General features: G+C 42.6%; 1 protein-coding gene across 1 annotated transcript; it reads left to right on the forward strand.

Moving 5' to 3' along the window:
* Window positions 1–9,867: 9,867 nt before the first annotated feature.
* On the forward strand, window positions 9,868–20,063 carry LOC116539853 (sulfotransferase 1C4-like). Its single transcript, XM_032263035.1, has 4 exons — window positions 9,868–10,066; window positions 15,102–15,224; window positions 16,789–16,886; window positions 19,920–20,063. The coding sequence occupies exons 1-4, from the start codon at window positions 9,877–9,879 to the stop codon at window positions 20,061–20,063; spliced, it is 555 nt and encodes a 184-aa protein (XP_032118926.1). The 5' UTR covers window positions 9,868–9,876.
* The last annotated feature ends 643 nt before the right edge of the window (window positions 20,064–20,706 follow it).

The following is a 20,706-nucleotide window of genomic DNA, read 5'->3' on the forward strand; positions in this document are numbered from 1 at the left end:
CCCCATACTGTTCTCATGGTAGTGAATAAGATCTAATGATTTTACAAGGATTTTCCTTTTTCCCTTGACTTTCATTCTCTTTTGTCTGCCACCATGTAAGATGTGCCTTTTCACTTTCTGCCATGATTGTGAGGCCTCCCCAGCCTTGTGAAACTGTGAGTCTACTAAACCTCTTTTTCTTTATAATTTACTCAGTCTTGGGTATATCTTCATCAGCACTGTGAAAATAGACTAATACGGTAAATTGGTACCGGTGGAGTGGGGCACTGCCATAAAGATACCCAAAAATGTGGAAGTGACTTTGGAACTGGGTAACATGCAGAGGTTGGAACAGTTTGGAGGGCTCAGAGGAAGACAGGAAAATGTGGGAAAGTTTGGAACTTCCTAGAGACTTGTTGAATGGCTTTGACCAAAGTGCAGTGTTTTGGGGGTAAGTGGTGGGAGATAACTGAATCATGGGGGCAGTTTCCCCTGTATTATTCTCATGGTAGTGAATAAGTCTCACAAGATCTGATGAGTATGTGAAGGGTTTCCTTTTTCACTTGGCTCTCATTTTCTGCTTCCATGTAAGACATGCCTTCCACCTTCCACCATGCTTGTGAGGCCTCCCCAGCCATGTGGAAATGTAAGTCCATTAAACCTCTTTTCTTTATAATTTACCCAGTCTTGGGTATGTCTTTATCAGCAGCATGAAAACTGACTAATACAAAGATAGTAAAAATAATAATAATAATAATTCACCCCACGGTTAGCAATGATCCCAAATACTAAACTGCATTCTGATTTTTAATTGGTTGGTTGGTGGTTGGTTGATTGATTGGTCTGTTCATGGAAAAAATATTCAATGACACTTATTAAAGCACAGTAGGGCAGATTTTAGTCAGGACCATCTTCACACGTGTAGGGACCATGGCAATGGGGTCTTGCAGTAGAAGAGATTGTGTTCAACTCTTAATACAATATGGGCAAGTGGGAATTTATAGCCATGTAGTAGAGTGAAGAAGGAGGGATAGAAAATTACTAAGAGGAAACATCATGGGTAAGGGAAGGGATGGATTCTAGCTACAGTGATCCAACAGGATTGTTGCTAAAGATAGGCCAGGGTGATTAGATATTACCTGGGCGATGGGGGAGGATGAAGAACCTGATCCGATTTTGAGGTTAGCGAGTTCCTACTAAATTGACTTAATAGCTTTCTTGCAAAAACTGGATTTTTTTCAAGAAGGTACACAGAGGGGTATAGGAGATATATTAGGAGACTGACTAAAGTTTGGTCAAGCAAATAGTCTCTCATTTGGTTTAAATTCTTTCTGCTTCCTTTTCCTTCACTAGCTAGGACCTCAACCTGCCTACTTTGAAGTTTAGTATTTCAAAGAGCTTTGAAGTTTAATGCTGTGAGATTACATGGGACTATGAGTTTTTTTAAACATCAACAAATCACATTTAAATTCAGCTTCCAACGACCAGTGGAAACTATATGGCAACGGGAACATGTAGAATCAAGGTCAAGAATGAAAAGCCACCAGTAAAGCACAGTGTTTTGCAACTCAACCAGTTGCCCACAATTTAAGCAAGAAGGGATCAATCAAACAAGAACAGAGATGCAAGAAATAGAACCAGTTCCAGGAAATTCAGTATTTAAGCTAAGATGCATAGGGCCCTAGCACACCCTGTCCCCCTATATGCGTGCACCATATGTATGCACCAGCAGCTCAAAAGAAATAATTTTGTTTCTTTCCTCCTAAAGTTACAGCCATCCTTCATTTACTCATTTATTCATTCATTCATTCTCAATTGTACGCGTACTATGTGCCAGGTACTGTGTGAATGATGGGAATGCTCACAGTGGTGAGCAAAGTTCTTTCCCCTGTGGATTTTATGGTCTAGCATGTGAAGCAAAAGTCCAATAAGTCATGACACATGTCACCAATTGAGGAGAATGCCATGCGAGATGGTTTCAGGCTTTGAGAGGCCACAGCAGATCAGCTGGGACTGGGGACTGAGGCACAGCTTTCCTGACAGGACACGGTTCTTCCCAGATGTAAAGCATGTGCTGGCTTTATCTAGGCAAGAGACAGAGACTGGGCAGAGAGAAGGAGACCCAGGAGCAGGCTTGGTGAGGGGGGCCTGTTTGAGGGCCAGGAGAAAGGGCTGTGAGGAGAAGAGCAGTAAGCTCAGGGAGAACCGGCAAAATAAAGCCCCAAAGAAAGGTGGGCATGTCACATGGAGCCTTAATGGTGATAGCAGAATGTTAGACTTTATCCTAGGAGCATCAGGAAGCCCCTGCAGGCTCCAAGAAAGATGGTGAAACATTGAGATTAGCATGTCAATATATCCATTGTGGCTGTGCCGTACACACAGTACGAGGGTGGGAGCCACACTGGTGCAGTTAAGAGGGCTGGGAAGTGTTCACGGGTGTGGAGACTTTCAGGATTAAGGTAAGAGGTAGGAAGCTGGCCTCCCTCAGCCTCTCACACCTGGTTACAAAAGCAGGACATAGAATTTCAGGTTGACCAGAAGGTTACTCGTTCCTTATAAAAAAAAAAAAATTAAGACAGGGTCTCACTCTGTTGCCCAGGCTGGAGTGTAGTGTCACAATTGTGGCTAACTGCAGCCTCAACATCCTGGGCTCAAGCAATCCGCCTACTTCAGTATCCTGAGGAGCTAGGACCACAGATGTGCACCATCACACTTGGCTAATTTTTATTTTTTACTTTTTGTAGAGACAGGATCTCACTATGTTGCCCCGGCTGGTCTATAACTCCTGGCATCAAACAATCCCCCCACCTTGGTTTCCCAAAGCACTGGGATTACAGGCATGAGCCACTGTGCCTGGTCTTTTTCATTTTAACTGCAGACACAGTTCTTTAGTACATAGTATGCTAAATACAACTGGAGATTCATGAGAAGAGAAAGAGCAATAGGAAAAGATTAGGGTAACCGAGCCTCAGATCAGCAGGCAAACTAGGAGAGGTTGAGACATCCCTCTAAAAAGAAAAATGTGGTCTGAGATATTTAACAGATTCTCTATCAGGACTGTTTCTCATATGCAGCAATATATCTGACCCAAATGGCACAATTTACTTAACGTCTTAATAATACAAAACTAGACTCGCCCAAACAGGTTACTGCAAGTCAGAGACCTCAGAGTTTAGGCCAATGCTGGTCAGGTTGTCAAGTGTTTGTGGTGAGTGACTCGTGTGGTATTCTCTGCTCTGTCTGTGGCAGGCCAGGTCTCATAAACAGCTGAACAGGCAGGCCTCCATAACAACTGTTTCAGCACTTAGTGGTTAAATATTAAAAGCTGAAAGAACCAGTGCCCTTATACAAAGGCTGGAATGTAACAAAAGCCCACAAAGAGTTTTGCATGAGCCTTTCCTGGGCCTTGAAGCATGAAAAACAATGAAGGAATCTTTAACAGGACCCAGACCTCCACAAAAAAGTTTTACTGGCGGTCTAAAGGAACTCCACAAACCTCCATGATTTAGCAGGAGACAAGATAATAGTAATCACCCTGGCACCTGGACCCATCCAGATTAAGTAAATTTACTGAGACTCCAGAGGAAGGCCTTCAAAACTCAGTCCTTAATTATAGATTAGAAGATGTTAATCATTTATGTCTTTAGATGAATGCACACTTACATGTAGACATATAGCTTAGAAGGTATATAAGCTCTGGAAAACTTTGTAATTTTGAGTTGGTCTGGCAATATTTTCCAGGCCTTCCCCTGGTACCCAGTTACAGAATTAAACTCTCTTCTTCCCTAGTTCATCTGCATCTCATTATTGGGCCGTGAGAATAAGCAGCCTGATCCTCGGTTTGGTCTAGGAACATGCCTAGTCAAGGGCTTAACTATGGGTCAGAATAGAGGTTGGTCCATGGCCATTCAGCCCTGCCCTCTCCTGCATCTCTTCACCCAGCCACACCTTTCCCACTCCTTCTTCTCCCCCTCCCACTCAACAAAGGATGAGCTGGCCAATCATTTTGAAATGGAGAATACTAAAACCACAGGGGAAATGCAGATAACTTCTAGCATTTCCTGTCCCCTCAAGAGAATACTTACATAGATTTTTCAACAAGAGAATACCATGGTCTAACTGTGTGAGGTATTAATGGAGGTTAATTTATAAAAAAGAAGGAGGAAAGCTGTACTTGCTTTCTCACCAGGGAACCCTATGGCCTGAGCCAGGTCTGAGTTCTGTGCTTAGGCTGCCTGGATCTAAACTAGGCGTTGTTAGCAGGGTGCTGCAGGAGCAAGACTGACCTCACCAACTGCATGGAAGCTGGGTGAGGCCCCTTGCTACTGGCTATCCCTTACTACCCTGATGAATTCTACTGCAAGGCAGAGACAGCCACACTCCCCTCTGAATCATAATCCCATTGGCCTGAGAACCACCCTGCATCCCCCAGTGGCCGTAGCAAGCCAGGCCCAAAAGCTCAGACCTGCCTCACCCTGCCCCATAAACACTGGGAAGCTTTATGATCCCACCCGTTAGCTGAGAAACAAGAATACTTCCCCTGGTCAACTTAGAGCAAGCTTATATCCTACTTCTTCTACTGCAGCACGTGCTGTCTTGCAAATTCCACCTCCTGGCTGGAAGCCATCCAACTGAGACCCTTACAGAAACACTTGGCAGAGAAACACTGCTCCCAGGAAGAAGAAAACAATAGCTAACACCACTGCCTGCAACACCCTGGTCCTGAGTCTGCCCACGTTATGACTTCACTGCTAGCATAACTAATATTTGAGAAAGTCAGCACACTAAGGTTATCTACAACCAAGTAATCTCAGAGTCTATGTCACTTCCCTGTCACTTGCTGGGAGACCTGGATATGGATCACATCACAGAACTCTTTGCTGATATTCCCCAGTACCAGCCCAGAGCCTGGTAGCCCTCTGAGGGGCTTGACCCAGAAGAGCAATAATAATCACTGGAGTCCAGCTCTGAGGAAGCCCCATTCTCAGGAGAAGGGAGAGAACACCACATCAAGTGATCACCTCATGGGACAAAAGAATCTGCACAGCAGGCCTTGAGTTCCAGATCCTTCTGCTGGTGGGAAAGTTTCTAACAGCAGAGACACAACTGCAGTGCTGGGCACAGTAGGGAAAGTTTCGGTGAGCAAGATTAACAATATCACGAATATCAAGATGAAGAGAATTTAAAGAACATCTCCCAGATTTGGTTTCCTTGCTTTCCTTTAATACTCCCCTAAATCCCCTCATGACAACTTGTTGTCCTTTCCCCACCCAACAGCATGCAGAACATGAAGTTCAAAAGATAATGGAATTTATGGGGAAGAAACTAGATGAAGAGGCTGTCAAAAGTATTGCTCAGCAGACATCACTTGAAAGTATGAGGAAAAACTAGATGACCAACCATGTGGCAATAAATTGTGACATCATGAACCACTCCATCTCCCAGTTTATGAGGAAAGCTGCCTGCCAACCACCATGAATTTCTTTGAGAACAATATTATTACATAACTAGTATTTTGGAAAGGAATATTAATATGCTTGTTTCCTTCTTATTTTTTTAAAGAAAGATCTCACTCTGTCACCCAGGCTGAAGTGCAATGGTACAATCACAGCTCACTACAACTTTAAACACCTGGGTTCAAGCAGTCCTCCCATCTGCAGCCTTCCAAGTAGCTGAGATCACAGGTACACATCACCATGCCCAGCTAATTTTTTTATTTTTCGTACAGACAGGGTCTAACTATGTTGCCTAGGCTGGTCTTGAACTTCTGGGCTCAAGCAATTCTACCTTGGCCTCCATAGTGCTAGGATTACACGCATGAGCCACCATGACTGACCTTAAAACCTTTTTAACTAACATGATACTGCCAATTATTCTGAGGTTTTCTCAAAATATTAATAAGTCTTTGAAAGAAAATTGATTGTGATGTGTACCTGTTATAAGAATTCATACTTTTTAATTATCTGTAAGGTTTCACTTTAAGGAAAAAGCGTTCAGATTAGACTTCCTCTCCAATCTCTCAAGCATGATTGCATTGCTTTTCAGGGACCACGGGAGAGTGAAAGCATTACTCCACAGTGGCACAGAATGAGAGATTTGATGAAGACTAAGGAGGAAAATGGCTGACTCTTCGCTGACCTTCCACATGGAGATATATATATAGAGAGAGAGAGAGAAACAAAGCTGTACTACACAGGGGCAATTTTAATACCTTATGTTCCAATTTTTATTCCCCTTATCACTGCTTTTCCCTAGAAATGACTTCCTGAGCTTGCTCAAATTATAAATTACCGTTTCCTCTCTGCAAGCACCTGGAAAATAAAATCATTTTGTTAGCTAAGGAGCTGAGCTCAATGTGCTTCATAAACTGACAGAATAGTTGTAACGGAAACTATGGAACCTTGTCAAAAGTCTGGTGGTTAACTCTCCAAACCAAAGTTTCAAGGTCCTGAGGTCAGCTGGCCACATTCTTCCGCCCATCACCTGGCCCTGTCCTTCTCAGGAGGAGCATCTTCTCAGATGGGCACTTGGAAGGAGAACCCCCCGACAGTTTTGCTAAAACTTTCTGAGAATTAAACCAGTCTAAGATTTTGCCTACCCAGTCTTCCTTCCTTCCCTCTTTCCTGCCCTTCTCCACAGAGGTTACTACTACACCAGGCTCTGACAGCCCTGCTCATTTATCCCTCACAAGCATTGTCTCCCAGTAAGTCTCTTACTCTTACTATATCTCAGTGATAGGCCAAGCATCTGCCTATCACTGAAAAGGGAGCATTATTCTCCCTTTGTTAAAGGGACCATTACATTTATGATTTACTGTTAAATTCAGATGTGTGAGTATTAGGTTGAGTCACTTGAAATTGGTGCCAAAAAAGAAAGCAAACATTCAAGTATCACACAGAAAGTTCGGAAAGATGAGAATTACTGAAACAGGATTTTGAAGGAGGGGTGTGTAGAGAAAACCCTCACCCCTGGGGAAGGAGCACAGATTGGCCAGGGCTCTGTCCCTGAGGACACTGTGAATACGCTGGCTCTGAAGTGATCTGCACACTGACTCTGCTGCTGCTATAGGAAGTGAGTTATTTCAGGGTTACCACTCCCTGGAGCAAGAAGGCAGCAAAAAGGGCAAGTCTCTACCCCTTCTCTTGCCTCTCAGTCTCCTTGTGAGCAAAGACTCAAAGAAGAGGCGTCAGCTGGCCCAGTAGAAACACGGATGGCAGAGTCCCAGCCCCACATCCAAAAGAAAACTCATGACACGTGAACTAGGATGTGAGAGGCAATAAATTTAAAAACAAGCCAGCCAATATCTGACCTTTTTAAGCTCAAAAATGGTCATTTCAAATGGTTTAAGCTAGTTTGTGTGTTTGTGTGTGTGTAAATATAAATGTATATATGTAAACATATATGTATATATATAAATCTGTTAAATAAATAAATATACAAGAAATAAATCAAAAGACTTAACAGTGTTGGTGAACACTCCCTCTCCACCTTCTGTCGGGGACTCCAGGTAGCAGGTCTTCTCTGAAGTCTCTGAGTCCCTGCAAGGGCTCTCAGAAACAGCAATAGTGCCTGAAGCTGAGGCTGAGAAATGACTGAGAGTGGGATAACACCGCGGCTACTGTGAGCGTGGTAGAATTCTCTCCATCTGACCAGTTGAGGCAATGTTTCTCTGCTGGCCTTTATAATGGTTTGTTTGAAATGTGCAGTTAATGCCAATGCCCAGTATGTCAGATGACACATTCTAGAAAGTAAATGAACAGTAGGAGCTCTAAAATCCCTCCAGCATGACTAAGCGAAGCCCCCTTGCTTGGGTTGAGTCAATCTAAATGCTAAAAGAAATCCTGGCAGAGGTGGTCCCTGGAAAAGCCTGCCTCTCCAACACAGTGACAGGAGCCCATTTGTTCAGCAGCCCATTGTTCTTCGGCCACTCACTTCAAACTGAGTAGAAGTTACAGCTCCAATAAGGCAGACACCTGACTGAGCCAACAGCTAAGTAACATAAATAAGGGGCTGCCAGTCCTCCCACACTGCCAGGGAGTCCAAATCTCAGAATTAGAAGAAGCACTTAGAGATCATTCAGACAGGTGGTCAGGTAGCTCTTTTCATATCATTAACTGAAGTGTCATTGTTTATGTATTGAAGAACTGGAAGTTTCTACTAAGGCTAAATATACCAATGATCCAGCAATTCAAATCATAGTCATGCACCCAAAAGAATATGAGAGAGTGCATCTGTCCACAAAAAAAAAAGAGTGAAAATGTCATAGGAGGTCTATTCATAATTACCAAAAATTGGTATCACCCCTTATGTCCATCAAAAGAAGAATGGATTTTAAAATTCTGGTATATTCATTCAGTGATATAGCATATGGTAATAGAAATAAATGAACTATCCCAGCTACTCAGGAGGCTGAGGCAGGAGAACTGCCTGAACCCGGCAGGCGGAGGTTGCAGTAAGCCAAGATCGCACCATTGCACTCCAGCCTGGGTAACAAGAGCGAAACTCCATCTCAAAAAAAAAAAAAAAAAGAAAGAAAGAAAGAAATGAACTACTGATACTTGCTGCTGATACTTGATGAATTTCAAAGACATTATGTTGAAAGAAGAAAGCCACACACAAAGAAGTATATAATGTATGATTCCATTAATATGAGGTTTAAGAATAGACAAAACTATCCCAGCACTTTGGGAGGTCAAGGCGGGCAGATCAAGAGGTTAAGAGATCGAGACCATCCTGGCCAACATGGTGAAACCCCATCTCTACTAAAAATACAAAAAAAATTAGCTGGGCGTGGTGGCGCATGCCTGTAGTCCCAGCTACTTGGGAGACTGAGGCAGGGGAATTGCTTGAACCCAGGAGGCGGACGTTGCAGTGATCCAAGGTCACACCACTGCACTCCAGCCTGGTGCCTGGTGACGTAGTGAGACTCTGTCTCAAAAAAAAAAAAAAAAAAAAAAAAAGAATAGACAAAACTAAACTACAGTGACAAAAGTCAGAATAGCCTCTGCCTTGGGTGTGGGGCACTGGTACAGCATTGACTGGGAAGGAGCAGGAGGGAACTATCAGAAGCAATGGGAATGTCCTATATCTTGATCTGGATGGTGGTTACGTGGGTGCATATAGAAGTATAAATTCATCAAGACGTAAACTTATACTTTGTGCATTTGTCTGCATGTAAGCTGTGCCTCGATATAAAAAAACTCGTTGTAATAACAGTCCTCAAATATTGCAGTCTAACCTCTCACAGAAAAGAAACAGACCTGAGAATTAGGTAACTCTCTAACTGAGTATTAGAAGTTGAGATGGAATTTCCAGCTGGACTGCCCCAGCTGGCAACATGTGCACCTAACATGCACACCTAGCATGTGATATGTCAACGAAGCATGGGTCTGCTTAGGTCTAGGGAATGTGTTTCTCCAAATCTCCATGGATAACCAAACCCAGAAGAGAAAATCACTCTTCTTTCTGTAGGGAGAGTAACTCCAGATGAAGAGAAGGAAGAATGAAGGGAATTCCTGAAGACTTGCTCCAGGCATTCCTTCAGTGATTTCTTCGAAATTCTTCATCTCCGTGGGTAACCGTGGGACCAGTAAGTGACCTCCTGGAATTGGGCAGGCTCCTGGACTGGTGCCTCGCTGCTGCTCTTCCTCCTGGCAGTACGGAGGAGGAGCCCTACCAGAGTCTCGCCAGTAGAAAAGGTAAGGCCTATTCTGGTACAATGCTGAAGACTTTTTTCCAGTTCCACCCAGAAGCCATGCAAATTGTCTCTCTTTGTTTGCCTGAACATATTTACCTGTAATGAATGACCAGAGCTCTGTGCCCAAAGCACTGAATACATAAAACCCATGTGAACCTCAACTTTCATTTACTTTTCACTTTCCCCTGCTGGTGAAGACCATGGTGGAAGAAATGGCTAACGATAAGGTGGAGAAGACAAGTGAGTTACAATGGGGCTTATTATGCCGAGGAGAATTTTCCCAAGTGAATGGAATCATCCTTCAAAAGAAAGTATGCGATTGCTGGGATAAGATCTGGAACTTCCAAGCAAAGCCTGATGACCTTCTCATTGCTTCTTACCCCAAAGCAGGTATGCACATGGGAAAGAGAAGAGGGAAAGTTGGAGTGTGTATCAGCACCTTATAGGATCATGCAGTAAAATCAAAGAGCAGAAGAAGAAAGTGTCCTTCTCTAGAAATCAGACAGAATGGCAAAGGATCTAAGATTTTTCTATAATACTATAGAGATTTCTTTAGAGATAGAGTAGTTCATTTATCAAAAATAGGTAACAAGTCAAAGCAGATTCTTCAGGTTAAAAAAATCCATGTTATTCATTTTTTCCCCTGCATTCAACAATTACCTATTAAGAACTTTCTAAATGCCAGAGACCCGCACCAAGCATAGGATTGGTAAAATGTTCATTATCTTTGCCCTGCAGGGATTTACAGTACAGCCTAGAGAAGAACATTAAACCATTAAACAAATCTTTTCACAGATATTTGATTACCTGTGAAAAGACCTTAGAAAGAAATGTAGAGTGTAATGAGAGAACATTGGAGGTCCTAATTTAGATTAGAGAATGTATTATCATAGCTATGGCTATGAACAAAGTACTGCTAACTCAGTGACTTAAACAATAGATATTTATTGTCTCATAGTTTGGGACGTCAGAAGTCCAAAATCAAGGTACCAGCAGACTTGGTTTCTTTTGAGGGCTGTGAGGAAAGCCACTGTTCCAGGCCTCTCTCTTTGGCATCTTCACATTCACGTTGCACTCTCCGTGTGTGCACATCTACCTCCAAATTCCCCTTTTTATATAGACATCAGTCTTTCTGGGTGCGAGCTATTCTAATGACATCATTTCTATTTGATTACCTCTATAAAGACTCTATCTCCAAACAAGGTCACATTCTGCGATACTGTGGGTAGGAACTTCAACATATAAATAGAGGAGCACACAAGTTAGCCCATAATAGTGAGCATGGAGAGGAAGCATTTACATATGCAGACTGGAGCAGTAGGACTTGCTGATAGATGATATGTGGGGGGTAAGGGAAAGAGAAGAGACAAGATTTGGGGGTGGAATGATCAAGTGGATGCCAGTGCCAAGCACTGAGTCAGGGAAGTACAGGTCTGAGAGGGGCCAGGGTATCTATTATTAGGCAGTTGAATGGATCGAAGGGGGTCAAATATGGACTGGGGAACACAAGATGTATATGTTGCCATTTCCAGATGAGAAAGAAAGTAGCTTAGACTAAGGAGGCAAGAGTGCAAATGGAGAGCGAGAGAAAACTTGAGATGTATTTTGGAGGTAAAATTACTTGAGATCTGAGAGGAAGGGATAACTCCTGGGTGACTCTCTTCTGGCTTTATCAACTGAGTGGCCCCTTGTGCTGAGATGGGAGAGCCTGGGAGAAGGAGAGGCATAGAGCCTGTGCAGGAGGTGGGCAGTTAAACTACAGCTCAGTTTGGGACACGTTAAGTTCGAGATGACCTTTAGACCAGTAAGTTTTGATGTCAGGGGAGATGTCAGAAATATATCACAGAGGGAAGCCCATTCTAGCTGGAGATATAACTGGAAATGCTGCAGATTGAAACATCTCAGGTTAAATGCCCTAAGGCAGAGCCTGAGGCAAGGATTCAAGCGTACATGAGTTATTGAAGTGGTGCTTTTTAGGAAAAAAAAAAAAAAACAGTAAGGGTATGTGTAGGATAAGGGAGGGGAAGAGGCCAAGCAAAGATGTGGCATTTAGTAAAGCCTTGCCCTGATGTGGTTAGGGCAGGAGGGAAGTGGAAGGATGGAGGCTGTCTCCATTAGGAGCCTCCCTTCAGAGGATGACACTTCTCCAGCAAAGCAGGGAGCTGAGAGACATGAGCGGCCAGCACTCACAGCAATGGAGAGGTTGGAGGGGGTGCAAGAGGCTGGTACAGGGGATCTGAGGAAGGCACCAACAGTGTCTACTAAAAATGATGTTTAAAACAATGGGAATGAATGGAATCACATGGGAAGAAAGCATAGAGGAAAAAGAGGGCACAGGACCAAACCCCAAGAAGCTTTCTCACTTAGACATTGGACAGAGAAGCAGCCAGAAATGGGTTGTGTCCTGGCAGCCAGTGGAGTGAATCTTCGAGCCAGAAAGATCTGAAGTAAGTACCTGTTTTGATCAAATTAATAACATGGTTGTTAGATGGGCACTGCACTTGGTGCTTGTGAACAGCCCCAGCCACAGCCTGGAATGACTACTGGGTTTCCTTTCCTCAAGTTGTCAGTTCTATCAACACAGATTCTATCTGAATCACCTAGAGGCAAGATTATCCCCTGAAAACTTGAACTGCCTTTTTCACAAAGCAAGTCAAGTTATCCAGGGTCACACTCTTACTAACTTCCCTCTAGGATAACACTTATCAATACGGAACAAGAAATACAATGCTACAAGTGGAAAATAATTATGAAAAGAGAAATTCATTTGAGTGAGAAGTTTGTCTTCTTGGGACTCATGAGAACTGAGCATTTTCCCAGCTCAAACCCAGAAAATAAGTAAGAACATTTTTTCTGAGATTAGCAACAGGGCATTACAGATACTTGAGACATGTGGGAGATGGCTGACCTGATGCTGTGGTGACTTAATCATTTATCTGCCAAACTAACTCATCTGATATAGAAAGAGACACTTAATAATTAAGCTGGCACAACAGGATCAACCTGTATTGCCCTGGGCAAATTGGAAGGTGACAGTGACCCTATAAAACACAAGCCATCCCAGATGCTAGGTTCCAGGCCCCATCTAATACTTATCTAAGTCACCCTGTCATAATCTGAAATCATGATACTCACTCCCAAACCAGCCCCTTTTCTTCCCAGGAGTCAGATTCTGAGTTCAAGATAAGTATGTGAGATGTTTATTAGGGAGTGTGCCTGGAATTACTACACCTCCCCCCACCCTGGAAGTTAAGGAAAGGAAGGAAGCAGAATTAGCCAGAGGGAGAAGCTGAGCTTCAACTCAGTCCCAGCAAAAAGCCTCCTATGGTATGATCTGCAGCTGGGATGGCCCTGCAGAGTTGGTCCCATCCCAGTTGGGGAGAGGGGAACAGAGTGTTAGCCAGTCCCTAAATGGAAGATGTCCCAGGAAGGGGCCTGGAGAGGGCTGAATAGCTGGGGACCATCTACCAGCAGCATCCCAAGCAGCTGGTGGAATAAACACTTCCATTCAGAAGGAAAATCCGGCTGTGCATCCAGCACCTTTTACAATCTCCATGAACAAGCTGCAGAGCACAGTCTTTGCCACAGCTTGCCTGAGCCATACCATGGCTTGCTGAGTTGCCATTCAGGTCAACATATGTGCCTGAAATTGCCACCTTGTAGGTGGAGTCCACGGAAAAGCAGACATCAGCCTGTGCTGGAAACCAGGCCATAGTGGTGACTGAGGAGCATAATGTAGTGGCACTCAGCTCCCCAGGGCAAGAGGTGAGCAGTTACTGATGAGTACCAGTCATGGTGCAAGGGGCCCTGTCAGCAGGCTGGGTTGGGAGTAAGTGTGGAATGTGAGGCTAGGAGGTCTGGCAGAAGCCCTTACACCAACCAAACAGGAATAGGGTCAAGGGATACTGAAGGAGCCCAGGTTTCCTGAGATGCTGACAGCATCTTTGACACCAAAGCCAAGTACAAAGTGGAGTCTGCAGGAAGAGGCACCCAGGACTTCCTCTGAGAGGCTACAGAGAAGCAAGGCCACATTCCATGCTCATAGTTTACAGGAAAAGGCAGAGCTAACCTATGTGGAGAAAGGCTCTCTGAAACTGTCAAAGAAGCATGGACTGGGAATTAGGACAGCACATCACCAGGAGGCAACAAAGGTTTGAAGATGAAACCAGTGCTGACTCCAGAAGGGCAGAAAGATAAATTGGTTTTAGTGCAGAGTAGGAACTGACCAGGAGCTGAGCAGCTGGTACAAGGGCACAGTCTACAGGTGGAGCCAGAGCCATGGCACTGCACCCAGGAACCTGCATCAGGGTACTAGAGAAAGGAGACCAGGATCACAGAAAACTGGCGTGGGGGAACCACGACAAGAATAGCACCTTATTTCCCAGGGTTTTCCCGAGCACAGTGGTCCCATTTGTTCTAGCTCTGGCCCTCAGGATATATACCAATACCATCAAAACGTGACGACACCTACCATTTCTTTAGTGCCTACGACAAGCTGGGTTCTACCTTTTTTCTCTTCCAACTCACAAAACCACATGAGAATCAATAATGTACAACAAGTTTATGTAATTTTTCCAAAACCACCCAACTCATACGTCATATACAGGAGTTGAGTCCATTTGATTCCACAGCCCCACACACATCCAGTCCATGCTTCCCCACAGAAAAATAGGACCAGGTCAGCCAAGGGTCCTAGAAGCCAAACAAGGATGCACTTCCTGAGGACAGGCCCTGCAGAGGCCAGAATCAGTAAGATCACAGATGAGGCCATGAAGAGAAACAAATTTTACCCTCAAATGCAGCAAAGATCATTTTTTCATTTATAAGGAGTTCGCCTTTCTTATAGAAGTCACTGTTTAATCTTGCTTTGTCTTTGAAAGAGGAATTCATTCAATCTCATTTTTTCAGCTTGTGGATTATTTGAAATTCTTACTTTTTCTTCCTTTTCGTATTATGGACATTGTGTCAGTTTCTTGGTTCTTAAAAAAAAAAAAAAAAAAAAAAAAAAAAAAACTAGACTACTTATTAGCAGCCAGAGTTTTTAATGATAAAGTTAATGTTTGGGAATTTCTGTGATTTTCTTCAAATGGAAATTTTAAAAATAATCCCTGTTGTTACATATAATAGTTATTTGTATTATCGTTTTATATATTATATATTAATGCATTTATATATTATTTATATATTAATGCATATTCAGATTTTTTAAGCACATCATTGGAGTAAAAAATAAAGAAGTCACATTTCTGCCCTTAATCTTTCTGATGAGGAAAAGATAATAGCTGGTTTTGGTTTTCATTCAATGTCGTAAGCAACATAAGTGAGGTATTAGCAGGCAAATTAATTTTTTATAACATGTTTCTAAATTCTAAGTTGCAGAAAATCAAAAATCAGTTCCTCAGATCTTTATTCTACTTTCTTTCAGGAACCACTTGGACACAGGAAATTGTAGATCTGATACAAAATGATGGAGATATTGAGAAGAGCAGGCGTGCTCCCATTCAACTTCGACAACCTTTCCTGGAGTGTATAAAAATGACATACTGGGGTAAGTCTTCCATTTACAAACTCACAGTCCTCACATAAAGATGAACAATTCAGGAGTAGAGAGTCTGAAAGTTGAACATATTTTGGGGGAGAAATACTCCCTTTAATCCCTAATTCTAAGTACTGGGTGAAAAATAACTTTCCTTGTGCAAATCTAGACAGATGCTTTTGCTTAATGTATTTCACTTTAACACTTAACAATAGAGAGGTACAATCTATCTATTAAACAAAATATTCAACCAGTTACAAGTGCCAATCGTTAGCTACACATTTCTCACCCAACAGAGTCCCTGCATCCTCATGTGGCACCCCAGTGTCAGGGCCAAAGATGCCTGGCACCAAGGACCACAGATTCAAATTTGGGATGCACCATGCACTTCCCATGGAAAAATAGTAAGTGTCATAGTCATAGCTAAGACAATCATAGCACATACCAGGAGCTAGGCATTATTCTAAATACTTTTTGCATATTAACTCACTTATTCTTCACAACTTATGAGGTAGCTGCCATGTTATATGTGAAGAAATTAAGATACAGAGAGATTATGATTGCTCAAGGTCCACAATTAATAGGTAGCAGAGCCAAGATTTGGACCCAAGAATTCTGTTTCCTAAGTTCATGCTCTCAAGCACTAAGCTATGCAGTGTGCGTGAATGTGTGTGTGTCTCCTATATGGACTCCAGGTACAGGTATCTGAGGGATACAGTGGAATTAAATAGACTATGTTGGACCAACATGGGCACCTGGTCATCTTTAATTAGAATTTTTCTACAGAAATCCATCCTAGTTCCATCTGAACAACTGACTTATGATCTCATCTTTGGGAAATGAATGAACAAACTAATGGCCTAAAACCAAATCTTGTTTGTTGCCTTCTCTCTCATTCTTCTTTTGGGGGAGAAGGGGTAGGGTTGGGAAACTAGACTAACATGTGCCAGGTTTTCCAAACCGCTCAGTTGGTGTCACACCAGTGTGCTTGAGAAAAACAGCCAAAATTAGGGTTAAATATAACGAAGAACAGGTTTTGAAAAGTGTTCTACTCCATACTAAATCATCTCGGTTTGACCCTGGAGGCCATCTGTGGACACATCTTTGAGAGTCCTCAAGACCTTTACAATAATTTCTTAATTATTATTTTCATGGTAATTAAAAAATATAAAGTAGGCACATTCTGGGTCACCTGGATGATCACCATGTAACCTGAATTCTGTCAATGTGGTCTCATGGTCCTCATTTGCATTGGTGCCAACAATCCCTTGTGGCCAAGTGGAACTGTGGTAATTTCTAAAGGCTAATGGGATGAGAAATGGAGAGGGCACTCAGCAGTAAATAATACACCAAATGAAGGCCAATGTAGCAAAGAATCAGAGGTACAAAAGGAAATACAAAGTGCTAAATACTAAAAGAAAATAGGGAGAAATAGTTTCTTATCATCTAAGAATGAAAAAAGCATAACATGGCACAAAACCCAGAAACCATTAGAAAAAAAACCGATAAGATCAATTGCATAAAAAATTAAAACTTTTTTTTAAAATCAGAGAATGAGTCAGGAAAATTTTTGCAGGGATTGACGAGGCTAACGTGATGCCTTCCCCAAGGACCCTGAAAACTCATCTTCCTGTACAACTACTGCCTCCATCCTTCTGGGAGGAAAACTGTAAGGTAAGCTTGAAACAGAAAATATTCAGAGACAGATTTTCCTCATGAAAACATAGGGAGCAGTTAGTTTATTGTGTCATAACTATTGCCCAGTCATCCCCACATTGTATCTGCCAGGAGCAGATTATGGAATCTACAATCATAATTTATGTTCTTAATCTCTCAGTGATAAGGATATGCTTAGCATATACCTATATCAAGAAGAGAGAGAGGATCAACATCTACTAGGCTCATTTCTGAGTATCTCATCCCCTTAATAATGCTATAAGGTAGAGGTACCTGAGCACATTGTAGCTCAGAGATGTTGCATAACTTGCCCAATGACAAACACATGGAAGGTGGAAGAGATGGGCTGCAAATCCACCTCTTTCTTACCACAGCCCATGCTCTTTCTGCTACTCTACACCACCCACTCTATGCCTCCTATAACTACAGAACTCTTCCGAAGCTTCTAGGCAGTTGGCCTCCAGCCACCCTTAAGGTAATGAGTATTTAAATGATCAGAAAGTGGCACTGAAGGAATCTTAAAAACTATATGCTCTACTATCCTCTCACTTTATCTCACTTGTAGATAAACTGTCTCTTTTAAGCATCTAAAGGTGCCTACAAGCAGCAAGCCCTAGACATTCTGAGACCTGATGAAAGTCAAATTTTTGTAAACATCAAAATTATTTTCCAACTGTAGCCTACAGGGGTGCAGATGCATTTTCATTTATGTCTCAAATTGGTCACTAAGGAATTTTTTTAATTCTTTCAGAGCACCAAGATACCATTTATTGCCTTTCAATCTAAAAAAGTATTCCTCTACAGGGAGAATCTGTAAATGGACCTTGGCACTAAGCCAAAGCAGTCCCAACCTTCATTTTCCATGTGGCATTCTGTGCCCTCTGACAGTCTTGTCAAGATTCACAACTTTACTCTCTCTGGTTCTCTAGTGACATTCAGGGTCTTACTCCACTTACTGACCCTAGTGGATTTCCTATGTAGACATGGAGTCTGGGGGCAGATGTAGCTGAATGACTGAAAGCAAATGGAAATATGTTGTTAGTACAGATAGAGCCAGGCTGATCTGGGAGTGTCAGTAAAATAAGAATAATATAACAGCAATTTAACAAGTATCAAAATTATGCTCAAGTACCTCCACCTTATAGCATTATTAAGAGGCTGAGAGGTTCAGGACTGAGCCTAGTAGATGTTGGTCCTCTCTTCTCGAAGTAGGTATATACTGAGCTCATCATTAGCCATGACAGATTAAGAACTGGGTAAGGGCCGGGCCCGGTGGCTCACGCCTGTAATCCCAGCACTTTGGGAGGCCGAGGCGGGTGGATCACGAGGTCAAGAGATCGAGACCATCCTGGTCAACATGGTGAAACCCCGTCTCTACTAAAAATACAAAAATCAGCTGGGCGTGGTGGCGCGTGCCTGTAATCCCAGCTACTCAGGAGGCTGAGGCAGGAGAATTGCCTGAACCCAGGAGGCGGAGGTTGCGGTGAGCCGAGATCACGCCATTGCACTCCAGCCTGGGTAACAAGAGGGAAACTCCGTCTCAAAAAAAAAAAAAAAAAAAAAAAAAGAACTGGGTAAGGCATTATGGGAGCAGAAGTGGGAAGTACAAAACTCCTTGACAAGGGGTGTCAACAAGAGTGAGAGAGAGGTCAGGGCATGAGGAATAGACATAAATTTTTCAAGTAATAAGAAGGGGAAGGGCATTCCATGTTACTGAAAGATCAGAAGCCAAGACTTAAGAAAATAGGTCCAAGGCCACAAAAGAGGCATGAGCAGTGGGAAGGAGCCAGAGATGCCTTGTTACACAGCATTGCCTGCTAAGATGTTTGAACTTAACCTATAGGCTACTTGGATCCCGCTGAAGATGTGAAGTGAACAAGAAAGTGACATGATACCATTTACATTGTAGAAAGTTCCCCTGGGGGATGTGGTGGTTGGGAGGGGTGAACAGAACTTGGGCAAGACGAAAAACAGGATGTCTGTGAGGAGATGGTAGCAATAGTCCAGGAAAAGAATTTAAAAGGCTTGGGTTAAGACAGAGGCAGTGAGAAAATGAATTCCAAATGTACACAACAGACAGAATTCACAAGACCTCTCAATGACTGGCTATGGAAGATGTGGAATAAGAAGCATCTCGTATGATTATGTCATTGTAACTGTTGATGGTGGTACCATTAATGGAAAGAGATCATAAAAGAGGGGCAGTTAGTTTGTATGAAGATGAATTGAATTTTGACCCCATTGAGTCTAAAACGAATGCAGAACATTCAGGTAGGGATACAGATATGAGTCTCTAGCACAGGAGACAGATATGTACTAGAAACAAATTTGTGAGTCATAAACATATGAAATTTACAGCAATAGAAGAAAATAGTAAAAAAAAAAATAGAAAAAGTAAATAAAGCAAAAATAAAAGTAGACCTAGATCCAGGCAGAGCACTAAAAAAGGCCAACATTTAAATTAAATATTTCAAATTTTTAGTGATCATAAACCCCATGGAGAATCTACGGAAAATTGTGACTCCACTCCTGACAAAGTGTACATCTGTACAAAATTCTGCATACACTTTTAGAAAGAGGCACAGACCTCTTGATGGTCATCATTTTAAGACTCCCTGTTTTAAGAGCCGAATGGCAGAGCAGGACATGCTAAAGAAGGACAACCAGAAATATTATGGGGCAGCCACAAAATCAGCACTACCACAGAAGGAGGGAGGGCAAGTGTGACCAGGAGAAAGTGAGCAAAGGGAATCGGAGGGTGGGATCACATAGAGCCTGAACACCAGGTTGAGAACTTTGAACTTAATCATAGGAGCAATGTAGAGAAATTGACAAGTTTTACACAGGGGAGCAGCCTTACCTGATTTCCATTTTTACAAGATCATTCTGGCTGCTGGATGATGAGTGCAAGAGAAAAAGATGCATTCATGGCCTTTAGGACATGGTTACCAGAACACATATACTGTGCACACTGACTGCCCAATCTCTAACTTCTTCTACCATTTATATTGTTTCTTCTCACCACTGTAGATAATCTATGTGGCAAGAAATCCCAAGGACAACCTGGTGTCCTACTACCATTTTCAAAGGATGAACAAATTACTCCCTGACCCAGGAAGCTGGGATGAGTACTTTGAAACAGTCCTGGCAGGCAACGGTGAGCCAAGTGCATGAAACCAGCCTTCACCTACATCTGCAAAGGATAAGATTTCCCCATCAAATTCTCCTTCTTGAGAAAAAAAGTCAGTGTAGAAGGGGCTTAGCTTGTCTTGGAGACTAGGACTAGGGGCAGCATCCTGAGAGATGTGGCATAGTCCTGGCTGTCATCTGTGGTCAATGGATTTGTTTCCAATTGTAATATAGCCTCTGAATGAGGTCAAACCAGTATTGTAGGCAAGCCAGCTATATGAGAAGGTCCCAACTCTAAGCCTATGTTAGGTGTTTTACATGCATTAACTTGTTTTATCTTTGGAGTAACCCTATAAGCTTGGTAACAATATTCATCATTTGTAGGTGATGAAACTGAGGCTCAGTGAGTTTGAGTAACTTGCCTATGATTACCCTGCTAGCAAGAGCAGGGGCTAGAATTTGAACATAGGCAGGTTTATTTAAGCTCCAACCCTGTGTGCTTGGCGGCTGAAGTCTTCCCAGTTGCCTGCATGTTCAACTGGAAAGAAAGACATGGTTTAATGTGCATGCAAGTTTTCCAACCATGAACATCATTTGAATTGGTGGTGCAGTGGTGGCCCCGACACTGTAGGATCACAAACGATCACATGCAAAAATGTAGGTCTTTCAATCATGCTTCCACTGTCAA

Source organism: Sapajus apella, unplaced genomic scaffold (genome assembly GCF_009761245.1).
Source record: "Sapajus apella isolate SASKATOON/1434 unplaced genomic scaffold, GSC_monkey_1.0 scaffold134, whole genome shotgun sequence".
NCBI classification, from domain to species: domain Eukaryota; kingdom Metazoa; phylum Chordata; class Mammalia; order Primates; family Cebidae; genus Sapajus; species Sapajus apella.

Bases quoted from the DNA above. Each gene is read 5' to 3' on its own strand.
- LOC116539853 (XM_032263035.1), top strand. From the start codon at position 9,877: ATGGTGGAAGAAATGGCTAACGATAAGGTGGAGAAGACAAGTGAGTTA. The intron at 10,067-15,101 runs GTATGCACATGG...ACTTTCTTTCAG, and splicing joins TGCTTCTTACCCCAAAGCAG to GAACCACTTGGACACAGGAA. The intron at 15,225-16,788 runs GTAAGTCTTCCA...AAATTTTTGCAG, and splicing joins TATAAAAATGACATACTGGG to GGATTGACGAGGCTAACGTG.